Source organism: Anabrus simplex, chromosome 3, assembly GCF_040414725.1.
Source record: "Anabrus simplex isolate iqAnaSimp1 chromosome 3, ASM4041472v1, whole genome shotgun sequence".
In the NCBI taxonomy this organism is placed as follows: Eukaryota; Metazoa; Arthropoda; class Insecta; order Orthoptera; family Tettigoniidae; genus Anabrus; species Anabrus simplex.
The window spans coordinates 351,219,402-351,232,283 of NC_090267.1; the positions used below are offsets into that span (position 1 = coordinate 351,219,402).

The window sequence follows — 12,882 nt, forward strand, 5'->3', positions numbered from 1 at the left end:
CCTCAATGTATCCTGCCTAGCCTTTACTGACGACCGTACCTTGTTAGTTGACAACATAGAGGAGGCTACTGACTAAATACAGAGCCTTTACAACATAGCAGCTAAGACCAGTCAGTATGCTTCGCACTATTCCGTCGACGACACCGAAACGAGGACCATCGTTAAGCCATCGGTTGAGTGGTGGTGGAGAGTTCGACCCATTCAGCTGAATCTTAGCCTGATGACTGCCACTGGAGAGACTACACCTGTCTACGGCCAGACGGTGATGGAATTCTCAGTGGGGCGGAGGGCAGTGAAGCACCGAGTTCTCGTGGCAGACGGCGTGGACGAGATAATCATAAGACTTAACTTCCTGAATGAGCATCAAATCATCCTGGACATAAGCTCCAACACACGTTGGTATGGGGATGAAGAAAATGCTATGCGGCAGGCACGGAAAAACATTGCGAGATGACCTGACTGTCCCAGCTACGGCCGAGGTGGGAGGTGGACGGGCTGTGAACGTGGATGGTGAACGCGAAGTTCCCTGCCGAAGGTTCACCGTCTGGTTCAATGGAAACTGGAGTCTTGACGCCTGAAATGTAGGCGCAGAGGGATGAGGACATTGGACTGCTGGCCGAGTGGAAGAGTGCCGTGTTCTGGGGCCTCGATAGACACACGTTAGTAACCTCAGCCCAAAGACTAAGTCGCACTGCTCAGTAGAATTCGCTGGTGACCAGAGATGGACTGCTGAAGCGCGTCTGGGAAAGCAGCGACGTGAAAATGTTCCGAGAGCATCTGTTTGTCCCACGAGGTATGGTGGCGGAAGTCTTGACGCTAGTTCATGGTAGAGCATCAGGTAGACACAATCGGAATCAAGAAAACCCTGGTGAAATTTCGAGAGAGGTTGCACTGGGTGGAATGTCGAACGGACGTGAAAGACTTTTGCACGAAAGGCTCACGGCTGTCTGCGGCCTGATCATTCCAGCTCTGGAACTTTAGACTGTTAGATCGGCAGTGTACTTCTGTTCGTAATGGACCAAGCCGAAGATCTAAAGGTCGAATGAAGACATACATGGGCGCGCTCTCGACGGGGTGGTAATTGGTGTGGATGGACCATTCCTATGAGCTATATGCTCGTCGTCAGTGACTATTTCACGAAGTGGCCAGAAGCGTATATGCTCTCAAACCAGGAGGTGACTACGTTTGGAACAGAACAAACGTAAAGGCAGTTGTTTTGTTCCAAACCCAGAAAGGTCAAAAATACAATTCTGAAATGCACTGTGTTCTTTTCTTTTTGAAAGGGTTGTGGGGAAGAGGGATACAACCATCACTTCGTACACTTCACCCTTTTCTGTTGATGCATTTTTTCTCTAACATTGTTTCTACCTCTTCTAATGTGTGTGGACCTTGAAAGAACCACTGGCGAGCAACTTAAAATCCAACGTCTACCAATTCCCCATGTGAGGAAACAAGGCAATGGCGAACTCTGAAATACGTATTTCACCATGGAGCTTGTATTAACTATGTCATCAGTCACATATGAACGTATTATTATATTACTGTGTCAACAATAGCGTTAAGCTGTAATAACGTTCACCTCTTGAACACACTGTATGTCAACTCCCCCGCTTTCTGTTTTTAATTGTAACATGATTTCTCTGAATGGTTGCATAGATATATTTATCCTCTTTCAGTAGTATTAATTAGTCCTAGGACAATTTACTCTATTTGGATTTACTTTCGGACTGAAATGTAGACTTACTTTTTATTTAGAATGCATTAAACAACACAGAATAGTGTCTCTCTTTGACTTGATGGAATATTTAGATTTGCTTGATATTTTTTTCTTAGGAATATATCTATATAGTATATAAAATAAGAGTTTTGTCTCAGAATTTTAAAATAATGATATTTCTGAATCGGTCGTGTCCACAGTAACAAGGAAATGCACTTCTTACTTTTCCATAATTTCTGTCTGTCGTCTGTCCGTCAGTATGTATGTATGTACGCGCATCACGAGAAAACGGCTGAATAGAATTTAATGAAAACCAGTATGTAAAGCCGGGGAATGAGCCACTATAATCTAGGCTATAAATCATTTTATTCACACTGAGCGAAATGGTTGTTTAGGCGAAGGCCTAAAATTTAATTTTCAAATATTTATGTTATTAGTGGCCCTATCGATAAATACCGCATACTAAAGTTACATAGAATTACATTTCGGATCATTTATGTCTTATACATTTTTACTGTACCGGCTATGATAACAGAGATATTCATGAATTTGTATTTTTGTTGCCAAGTCCATATCAACGTCGAGCAACGATAAAATGGGTGAACAGAATTTTTAAAAATCGGTATATAGAGCCGGGGAATAAGAAATTACAGTCTAAGCTATAAACAATTTTATTCACCCTGGATGAAATGGTAGTTTCGGGGAAGGCGCCTAAAATTTAACTTTTAAATGCCTCTATGTTATTGGTCCTTTTGCACTACATAACAGAATTTATAGAGAATACAATTTCCAAACATTTATGCTTTATTCAGTTTTACCCTACCGAGTATGACAAGAATGGTATTTCAGAGTCGGAAGAAAACTAAATGTGAAGGTCTACAATATCGAAAGCTCATAAAATTGAATAACAATAACATTGCGTTGACCGTTGTTTGTTGTGATGTTCTTTGTCTCTTATCCTACCACTCCTCTGCTGCTTGCCGAGTATAACAGACTGCCTGAACATTGGCGGGAAAAAGAGGGGGAATTAGATAACTTTCTTCTCTAGCATGACATTCCATTCCATACCATTCCGCTGGTTCATACATTTACTGCTGGTACGTAACACACTGGTCCATCATAGTATTCCAGATATTCGATCCGTACTCTGACGCGCTGATTGGATTGATCAATGTGCACAGTTAACGGAATAATGGCAGAAGCTCACTTATGACCTGGTATAAAATTACAATTGCGGCCTATTCCAAATTATAGCACCGCAATTCACTAAATAACTAAACATTCAACCCTGAAATGAGCCGTTTCTTAAGAAAAGCTTCTTCCCGTTCACTTTTATTAAATTCTACATGTATTTTATTCCACATTAGCAGCCAAGAGTACTTTCTCCTCTGGATTGGAGAAAAAATTTGCCTCCAAGTCAGATTTTTCCCCCGCCAGTGAAGTAAATTGAGATTTTCCAACTCATCGGGTATTCCTACGAAAAGGATGAGTAAAAGGGCACAGTTTTTGCCCTGGGTCTCTCCACTCTTTTCCCCCCTCTCGCCCCCCCCCCCGCCCAAAAATAAAAGAGTTCAAGGCTCACGGTTGTCTGTGGCCTGGTCATTCCAGATCTGGAACTTTGGGCTGTTAGATCGGCAGCGTACTACTGTTCGTTAAAAGTGAGAAAATGTGTGGTTTTACATTTTATCGAGTATTTCATATGATAACATTGCTTTCAATCGCGATGTACCTACTGGCGTCAATGTAATGACGTATGTTGATTTCACTGGGGAAAACCATTAAGGCAGTCTTTCTGAGGATGTAAAAATGCAGGTGGTGAATGAGAGTCTGCCATTATAATGAAAATCCCGCAACTTGATTGCGACTGATGGTAGGCAAGAGGGCCTACCTTTACAATGAAAATTACCTAACCCAGTTTTCATATAAAAAGGTACGTTTGATGACTTCCCCGTCGCGTTTCTAGGGAAACGTTAAGAGCTATGCAATTTAATACAGTCTTACAACGTGTACACTACCTAACTCAGAATTCTGTATACAATGTAGAATTCCGTAGCGAAGCACGGGTAAAACAGCTAGTTCTTTATAAAAATAGAGATAAGTTTTCCGAAAACTGTCTTTAACTTCCCAATATTGTTGACACAGAAAATGGTTGAATATCTTGTTCAGGAATCTTTCAGAAACTTCAAGTAAGTCAATCGAATTTTAAATAATTGTGTAGTTGACATTGCTATTTTATTGTTTGTTCCAGAAATACCTGAAGCCTTTAAAGAGTCCCGAAAACTCCGGCCTGGTTGACGCGGCTCTGGTCGACGAAATATTTTTCCAGGTGAGTATTGCTCATCCTAAACACTGACTTTCTTGATGGATGAGGTAACGTACTATTTCTATTCTTACAATTCCAACCATATTGTTATCTGTCCATAAGCAAATTGCAATTGTGTTGTTGTTGTTTATACATTGTGTGAGGAGCTTGAAACATCCTCATTCAGTAGTATACTTCGTATATTTGCCATTGACCAGTTAATTGACCGCAGTTAGAAGACGCAGCATATGGACTGTATGTTAGATGAGGAATTAAATCTATTCCTTCTAATTTTCTATTGAGTTAGTCTTCTTTAATATGCAGGACTATAGACATGCTACAGTACAGAGCGATTTACAGTCACTCGCATAAGTATTCGTCCGCGTTCGTCATGTTAGGACAATAGCCCACAGCACCAATACAATAAAGAAGTTAATTGTAAACAAGTAATAGTATGTTTTATTTGCCATCTGAACAGATAAGGACATAATTTATAGCACCCTAAGCGCTGGCATTTCGAATAAATAAAAAACAATCGCACTGCTTGCAGGAAAGTCACGTTGCAAAAGTATTCATCCACAATAAGAACTCAAGGAATGTTCAGTCATTGTCTAAGTATCAGAAGCGCGTCGAACGTCCTTTGGAATCAATCACGGCTTGAAGGCGTTTCACCATGGATGTCACCAGTTTTTCTGTCACTTCCGGGCCTATTTTGTGCCATTCTTTCATGAAGGATTGCTTCAGAGCTTCTTTATTGGGAATACGCTGCTTGCTCAATTCACACTTTAATTTCGCCCATAAATGCTCTATGGGGTTTAAGTCTGGGGGCTGGGGTGGTGTCTGCAGCACATGAGGTGTGTTGTAGAGTAGCCATTCCCGAACAACCCGAGCAGTGTGCTTAGGGTCATTATCTTGCTGGAAGAAGTATCCACTACTAAGACCTAATTTTGCTACGCTGGGTGGTAAGTGTTGCTTTAATATATTCAAATACACCATCTTATCCATCCGTTCAGGTATTATATGGCAGTTGCCTACCCCAGCCGCCGACATACACCCCCATACCATTATGGAACCTCCTCCATATTTTACGGTTGGTTGCAGATTTTGACTTTGGAGCTCGGCGTTCTTCTTTCTCCATACACGTCGCTTTCCAGAGCAATTAAACAAACAGAATTTGCTCTCGTCCGCAAACAACACGCGTTTCCAAAATGCTGGTGGCTTCATAACGTACTGTTTGGCAAACGCCAGCCTCTTCTTACGGTTCACCTCACTTATCCAGGGCTTCTTCCGACTTGTACGCCCCTGCAAACCAGCCCTGTGTAACACACGTCGTACGGTGTCGGTACTGATGTTCTTCCCAGTGGAGGTTTGTACTTCTGTTCGAAGCACAGGTGCAGACACATGGGGATTTTTCTGGACGGTGCGTATAATGCTTCGCTCTTCGCGTGCTGTCAGCTTCCTTGGCCGCCCAGGTCTTGCTCTGTTGAGTACAGTTGCACTGGTCTTATATCGCTGAATGATACTTGCGACTGTAGTTCGCGGTATTCCGGTTTTTTCAGCAATTACTCGTTCCGAATTACCAAGTTGGTGGAGTTGGATACATTGGCGTTCAACAACAGTTCGTTCCCTTATCTTACCCATTATACTCAAGGCATGCACTAGATGTTAACTCACCGACACTGTCCGTATCACTGATGGACTGAGCTTGGTGATGTGTCTCATTTCCTCAATGCTGGGTTCGTTCTACAAGCCAGTGCACAAGGTGGACGAATACTTTTACGTTGCCATTTCGTAGCCCAACCATACTCATTATCATTTACTAACTAGTATTGACGTGCAAGATGTATATTCTGCCGGTATTATTGTACGTATATATTGCATATGCACTGCGTATTTGTTTCTGAACGTACCCGAAGCCTTGTAATGCTTTTTTGATGTTCAATATATGAACAGGACAGATGGACGAATACTTATGCGAGTGACTGTATATCCATGAAAGCTGGGCATTATCGTCTAAAATTCGCCCGGCTCCTTGGCTGAATGGTCAACATTGAGACCCTTAGTACAGACGGTGCCATGTTCGATTCCCAGCAAGGTCGGAGATTTTACTCAGTCTGGTTAGTCCATCTGGTTCTCGGACAACCTGTTTATGTTTGTTTTAATAAACACTCCCTCCGTTCACTCGAAGCACACCACACTATCAACCGCCACAGAAACATGCTATAGTGAATGCAACACTCGACAAAGGGTTGCGACAGGGAGGGCATATGGCCACAAAACTTGGCCAGATCCACAAGTGCGATGCAGATCGCACCTGAGTCCCCACCAGGGTGCACTATAAGTGGTAGGAAAAAATTCTTAAAAGTGAAGGTTATTCACAACAGAACACGGCACAAACTGTATAGTCGTTAGGGAACGAAGTGCACAACACTTTCGAAACTTCATTAAATACAGAGCACCAGACTGACAAAAACGATATTGAAAACGTAATCATTGATTGAAATTCTTTCGTACAAATTACCCATTGTTTTCCCTTCACAGTATGATGCAAAGAGGAACATATTTTATCACATGAATTTCCAGAATCAATCCTCTTTGTGCAAGTATCAACTCGAAGCTGGATGTGAGTTGTGATCGGTTCATTTTAATCTAAATGTCGATTTCTGAAGGTTGTATTGAGTGAGTGGTATTGCATATTAACTGTGGATTTAGATTACACAAAGACTTGCAGCCAATATCAACGGCTGATGGCAAGAGTCCGTTCTTCGAGAACCTCTTTTCCTATAACTGGCTCGTCCAAAGTAATGTTTGTGTTCGAGGATGGCACTGTTTCTCCATCACTGAATTACGTGGAAGTTTGGTGCTATTCTAATAATAACCAAGCAAAGTCACCTCCGTACAGGCCATGAAGGCCCTTAGAGGAGTGGAAGGTAAAGGCTTCCACCATTGTTAACCTCGGCACATGATGGGGTGCAGTGGTTAACTCTACTCCCGGCCGCCTTTGCCCCCAGGAATTAACCTGGTACTCATTTTTGGTGTAGGCGGAGTGAACCTCAGGGCCATATGAACTTCCGGAAGTGGAAATCTCGTTTCTTAAATTTTACGAACCCACGTCGTTCCGGGCGAACCGAGCACGCCTTTACCGCCTCAGCCAGGCAGCCCTTTCTAATAATAACCACCCCTTCACTTTCTTCCTCCCCTTATTTGTTAAAGTGATGACTCCATTCTAAAGTCTATCCTCCTAAAGAATCCAATAAACATCCGAATCGCTATGTTGTCGTCATACATTTCCGATGATTTTGAAAATTTTTCGATTGGATATCAACAGCAAATACAAAACATATTATTTGTTGCCTACAAACTCAAGACAAAGAATTGGTAGGAGTACACCTTTCAGTCTATCTAGCAGGCTTATACAAATGAATGGACACTTCAGAATTGTAGGAGTATACCTTTCAGTCTATCTAGCAGGCTTATACAAATGAACGGACACTTCAGAATTGTAGGAGTATACCTTTCAGTCCATCTAGCAGGCTTATACAAATGAACGGACACTTCAGAATTGTAGGAGTATACCTTTCAGTCTATCTAGCAGGCTTATACAAATGAACGGACACTTCAGAATTTGTAGGAGTATACCTTTCAGTCTATCTAGCAGGCTTATACAAATGAACGGACACTTCAGTCCGGGAAACATGTAGTTGTAGTATTTTCAAATACTGAAGACTTCACCTGGTATCGAACCCACCATGTTGGGAGTGAAAAGCCAACAACAGACCTCTGAAGTTCTGTAGATGCTAGATGTGATGTTCGTTTTAAGTTTAATGAGTGACATCGTTAAGCAATAATTTATTATGCCAAGTTATATCTTACTTCGATTTTTCACTTGAAGTCTATCCTTCAGAAATCAAGGAAGTATCAAATATTTAAGCCACTTAAAGAGCTCAAGAGGCCAGACAGTTCGAAATATTATTCACATAACTGGTTTCAAAGAATCTATAAGCGCAGTGACATCAGAGGCGATTAATCAAGAAGAAACTTGAAGCAGGTTCTTCGAAGAGTAAAAAGCAACAGGTCGTTTCTGTAAACCGTTTACGTTAAATATTTATGAGTTCTTTTCAGGTAATGAATTTTGAACACACACATATCTATATTATAAGTGGGAAGTGCCTGTGAATATGTTTGTTCGAAATTCTTCCCTACATGAAACAAATTTAAAATTTAACGTGTGAGTAGTTTCCATGGATTAGACTATGTAAAACTGGACGTTTTACTAGGGGGGGGGGAGTGGTGCTACAAGCGTAAAAGATGATCATGTGTGTGGTGTCAAAACCCGTAACGCACCTGAAGTATGTCACATACCCGCGTCACATAACACTTTGCGTTGACTGATGACTACATGGAGGGGTATTTTAGGTGCCCATTCGGTCCTGGCAGCTGAAGTTCTTGGTTTCTCGCAGTTTCAATAGTTCAGGCTTCGGTAGTTCCCAGTTAAACCCCTTTTGACAATGACTGTCTGGCCTTGCAAACCTCAGAACCAGTTAACCAGTTTAGGTATTCGTACTTTTCTAATGGTCAGCTTTTCGTAGCTTGTTCCATAGTTGGTGATGAAGACAATTTGTCCATCTATCTATGTATATAAAACTGAGATGGTCTGTCTGTCTGTCTACCTTCTGAAAAGACATCACGTCTAAACCGCTTGGTACAATCATATGAGATTTTATACCAACAATGACACCAGGACATTGTCACCACCCCACTGTTGGCAGCCCTCAAGATGGTTTTCCGCGGTTTCCCATTTTCACATCAGGCAAATGCTGGGGGTGTACCTTAATTGAGGCCACGATCGCTCCCTTCCCACTCTTTTTTTTTTTTTTTTTTTTTTTTTTTTTTTTGCTATTTGCTTTACGTCGCACTGACACAGATAGGTCTTATGGCGACGATGGGATAGGAAAGGCCTAGGAGTTGGAAGGAAGCGGCCGTGACCTTAATTATGGTACAGCCCCGGCATTTGCCTGGTGTGAAAATGGGAAACCACGGAAAACCATCTTGAAGGCTGCCGACAGTGGGACTCGAACCCACTATCTCCCGATTACTGGATACTGGCCGCACTTATAATAAGCGACTGCAGCTATCGAGCTCGGTCTTCTCACTCCTAGCCCTCTCCTATCCCATCGTCGCCAGATGACCTATCTGTGTCGGTGCGACGTAAACCAAATTCTAAAAAAATTAAAGAAATGTCACAATTTGTACTTCAACGTTTTACTTTAAAATGTTGAACTGAAAAAGTAGCTTGAACGTAAGAATGAGATGTACTCTGTTGAGGTTGGTGTGATTTTGTATAATAAAAAAAAACCTACAACCTGTTTTCCAGTCTTTGATCGGGTCAGGGATGTAATGAATGAACCAGATATAGGCTATTATTACAATGGGGTCGCCACTCCCAAGGTGATATTGATGACTGATAAATGATATGAAGTGATAATGGAGAGTGTTGCTGGAATGAAAGATGACAGGGAAAACCGGAGTACCCGGAGAAAAACCTGTCCCGCCTCCGCTTTGTCCAGCACAAATATCACTTGGAGTGACCGGGATTTGAACCACGGTATCCAGCGGTGAGAGGCCGACGCGCTGCCGTCTGAGCCACGGAGGCTCCTGATTTTGTATAATAATAATAATAATAATAATAATAATAATAATAATAATAATAATAATAATAATAATAATAATAATAATAATAATAATTTATTTAATGTGTGCAAGAGATAGTTACAAGTTCAATTTATTTTAAGTATTAATATGTTAATAATAATACTACTACTTCTGTAATATATGTGACTTAGTTATAAGATTAATATTTCTCAAGTAATAATGTTATTAGAAGAGTTATGTATACATAAAACAGAGTCCTGTAAATATGTAAACGACATGATGAATGAATAAATACTACTACTACTACTACTTTGCTTGTTCAATCATACAAAACAGTTGGATCAGTTGGTCTGAAACTAGTTACGAATGGCCCCTTAAAACAAAATATTCAATCACACATAAGTCTATTTTGAGTTTGCAATATTTAGCCGGTTCAAAATAGTATTGAACGTACGCTTGTTTTATCTGCCAAAAAAGCGAGAGTGATAGCGGAGTTGCACAGTCAATGGCGTCTTGCCAAGGCGGCCACAGTTCAAATCCCGGCCATCCATGTGGGGATTTTTGAAATGAAAAGTCACTTTCCTGTGGTCGGATTCCACGTTACACCGGGGGACTGTACTGATCTAAAATTGAATGTAGTAGAATGCAGTGTCTAATAAGAAGTCTCTTCGATCAACAAAATAATGCTTATTTCGTGAGTATCTTCTTATGATACCGCGAAGTGATAAGTTCATGTTCAAAATATAACACTGAAATTTATTTTTGTCTTTTTTTTTTGTGTGTGTGTGTGTCTGAACAATTCGAATTAACCAATTCATTTGTGAATTACCAGTTAATTCCTCTTGTAACACTTACTGAGTAAATACCCTTCTTCAGAGTAAAACTATTCTATTTTCATTTCTTGTTTACATTAAATGGCCGGAGTACTGTTAAATCAGAGATGGTGACAGTACACTCTACAGACCTACGAATCTTTACTGAAAGAGATGCATTTGTAGTGTACTGCACCCTGTGGTACGAAATACGTGTGTTGTATTTCTCCTTAAAGCAGTTAATTTCTTAACAAATTCTAAAATACCCTTCATGGCACCGTGAGAGTTTGGAGTGACGACCATATGGCTTCAGCTGAGTCTGCCGTAACTCCTCCGAGAGGTTCTCAAGTGGCGAGCACAGAATGGTGACTGCGAGATCCCTAAACGAGTCTAGCATTTCACCCACTTACTTGTGCTAATTCGTTTTCATCGATCTCTTTGGACCTTCCTTGGTCAATTCTTGTTCTCTTAGGATTGTGGATCCTCTGGAGTGTTCCATTGCCATGCCCCTCATTATACCTTCCTTCTTCAAAGGGTCGGACTTTCTCCTGCGAGTGAAGTTAAGTGAGGATCTTCATCTCGGTGTATTCCCCATTAAAAATAACACCACCACCTTCCACTGTGAGTGAGGGCATCGAATACATTTCCGCCGTCCCCTGCCTCCCCTTAAGAGGCGATAACCAGCGACTCTCAACTTGGAGAATGGTGATAGCGGTGCCCCTAGCTGAGTTTGGAGTTGCTTCTATTAGTGCTAGGCTTCTCCCTTTCGTTTTTCCTATCGGACTTCCCTTTGTCAATACTTATTATTTTCCCACTCCGACAGTATTAGGTTTCTGAGGCCAAGGCTTTCATTTTTTCGCCCTTCTTGACTCTTCTGTTATTTTGCTGATACCCTCTTACTTCATTGAGGCAGAACTCTTCCATTTTGCCTCTGGTTACTGTTAATTGGGGATACTTACTTGTACTTCCCCTTAAAACAATCAATACCGGGCGAGTTGGCCGTGCGGTTAGAGTCACGCAGCTGTGAGCTTGCATCCGAACCCCACTGTCGGCAGCCCTGAAGATGGTTTTCCGTGGTTTCCCATTTGCACATCAGGCAAATGCTTGGGCTGTATCTTAATTAAGGCCATGGCCGCTTCCTTCCCACTCCTAGGCCTTTCCTATCCCATCGTCGCCATAAGACCAACGTGCATAAGTGCGACGTAAAGCAAACAACAGAAAACAATTATTACCACCATTACGTCCATTAATCCCACTGTGTCCCGACTCTTCCATCTTTTCTACCCGATCTTCCTTGATCGACCCCTGTTCTCTTCTCAAACTAGTGAATTTAGATTAGCGAGGTCTAGGCAATCTTTCCAAAAATGTCATCGATTTTCTCTTTATTCGGTACATTAATTCTCCGAAGGCACGTAATTCTTGCTCATTCTCGGATTATTTATTTATTTATTTATTTAATTTATGCTTGTGGATTACATCGCAGTGATACATTCCCTGGAGCGGCTGAGGAAAGTTACGGGCACTTTAGCCGGTGCTGCCGCGTAGGGGTACTGGGGAACTGCTTGCTTTGTTCCCTAGTGGCGGGGGTAGAATGCGCGGTCAGGCAGCGCAGCGAGCATGGTTAGTGGTAAGCGTACGGAATGAATTTTTAGTTTACGAGTGGAGTTCTTGGAGCTCACGTTATTAATGTTGCATTCCTACACTTGTTGAATGTTATATTTGTTAGCTACTGTATCAGTATGATGCCGTATATTATTGAACAACGGGCATTTCTAGTTCATACATTTTTCCTAAAGAAGAAATCGTACTATAGAATCGTTCATAAATTTCTATGACTTTTCCGTGGCGCTGCAATGCCTTCGAGACAATAAATAATCATTCAGGAAATGACGAAAATGGAATTTTTTAAACAAAAAGAATACCACGGAATTCAGTTGTCTGCGTAAATTTCTATCGGTGGATACTTCAGTCTGTCCATCCTTCTCTTTTACTTACAACAGACGAAGATTATTTCCCTTTAAGTGGGTACGTGAATTCTCAGAATTCAAGGCATTGGGAAACTGACAATCCTCCTGTAGTGCATGAAAATCCTCTTTACAATCAGAAAGTCGGTGTTTGGTGTGACTGCACGCAAATTAATAATTGGTCCTATTGTCTCGGTTAATTCGAAACGTTATGTGCAAAACATACTGCAGCCAATTTTTTTGCAACACTACTAGTATGCCTACTTCCAAAAGCATTACGTCAGTGTCCATACAGCTTATCAATCAAGGCGTGCATTAGAACAGTTGTTCTCCCGATTTAAGTGTCTGTGATTTTTATTCGTGGGGAACATCGGAAAGTATACAAGAAGAGTCCACGAACACTTCAAGCCCTGGAGAATGAAATCAGATGAATGA

At 41.4% G+C, this 12,882-nt stretch overlaps 1 protein-coding gene across 1 annotated transcript in view; it reads left to right on the forward strand.

Moving 5' to 3' along the window:
* LOC136866364 (rho guanine nucleotide exchange factor 17) overlaps positions 1-12,882 on the forward strand; it is a 603,351-nt gene that overhangs the window by 477,154 nt on the left and 113,315 nt on the right. Inside the window, exon 3 of the mRNA XM_067143238.2 lies at positions 3,966-4,043. Coding sequence (XP_066999339.1) covers positions 3,966-4,043 — 78 coding nt within the window. The remainder of the gene's footprint in view (positions 1-3,965; positions 4,044-12,882) is intronic.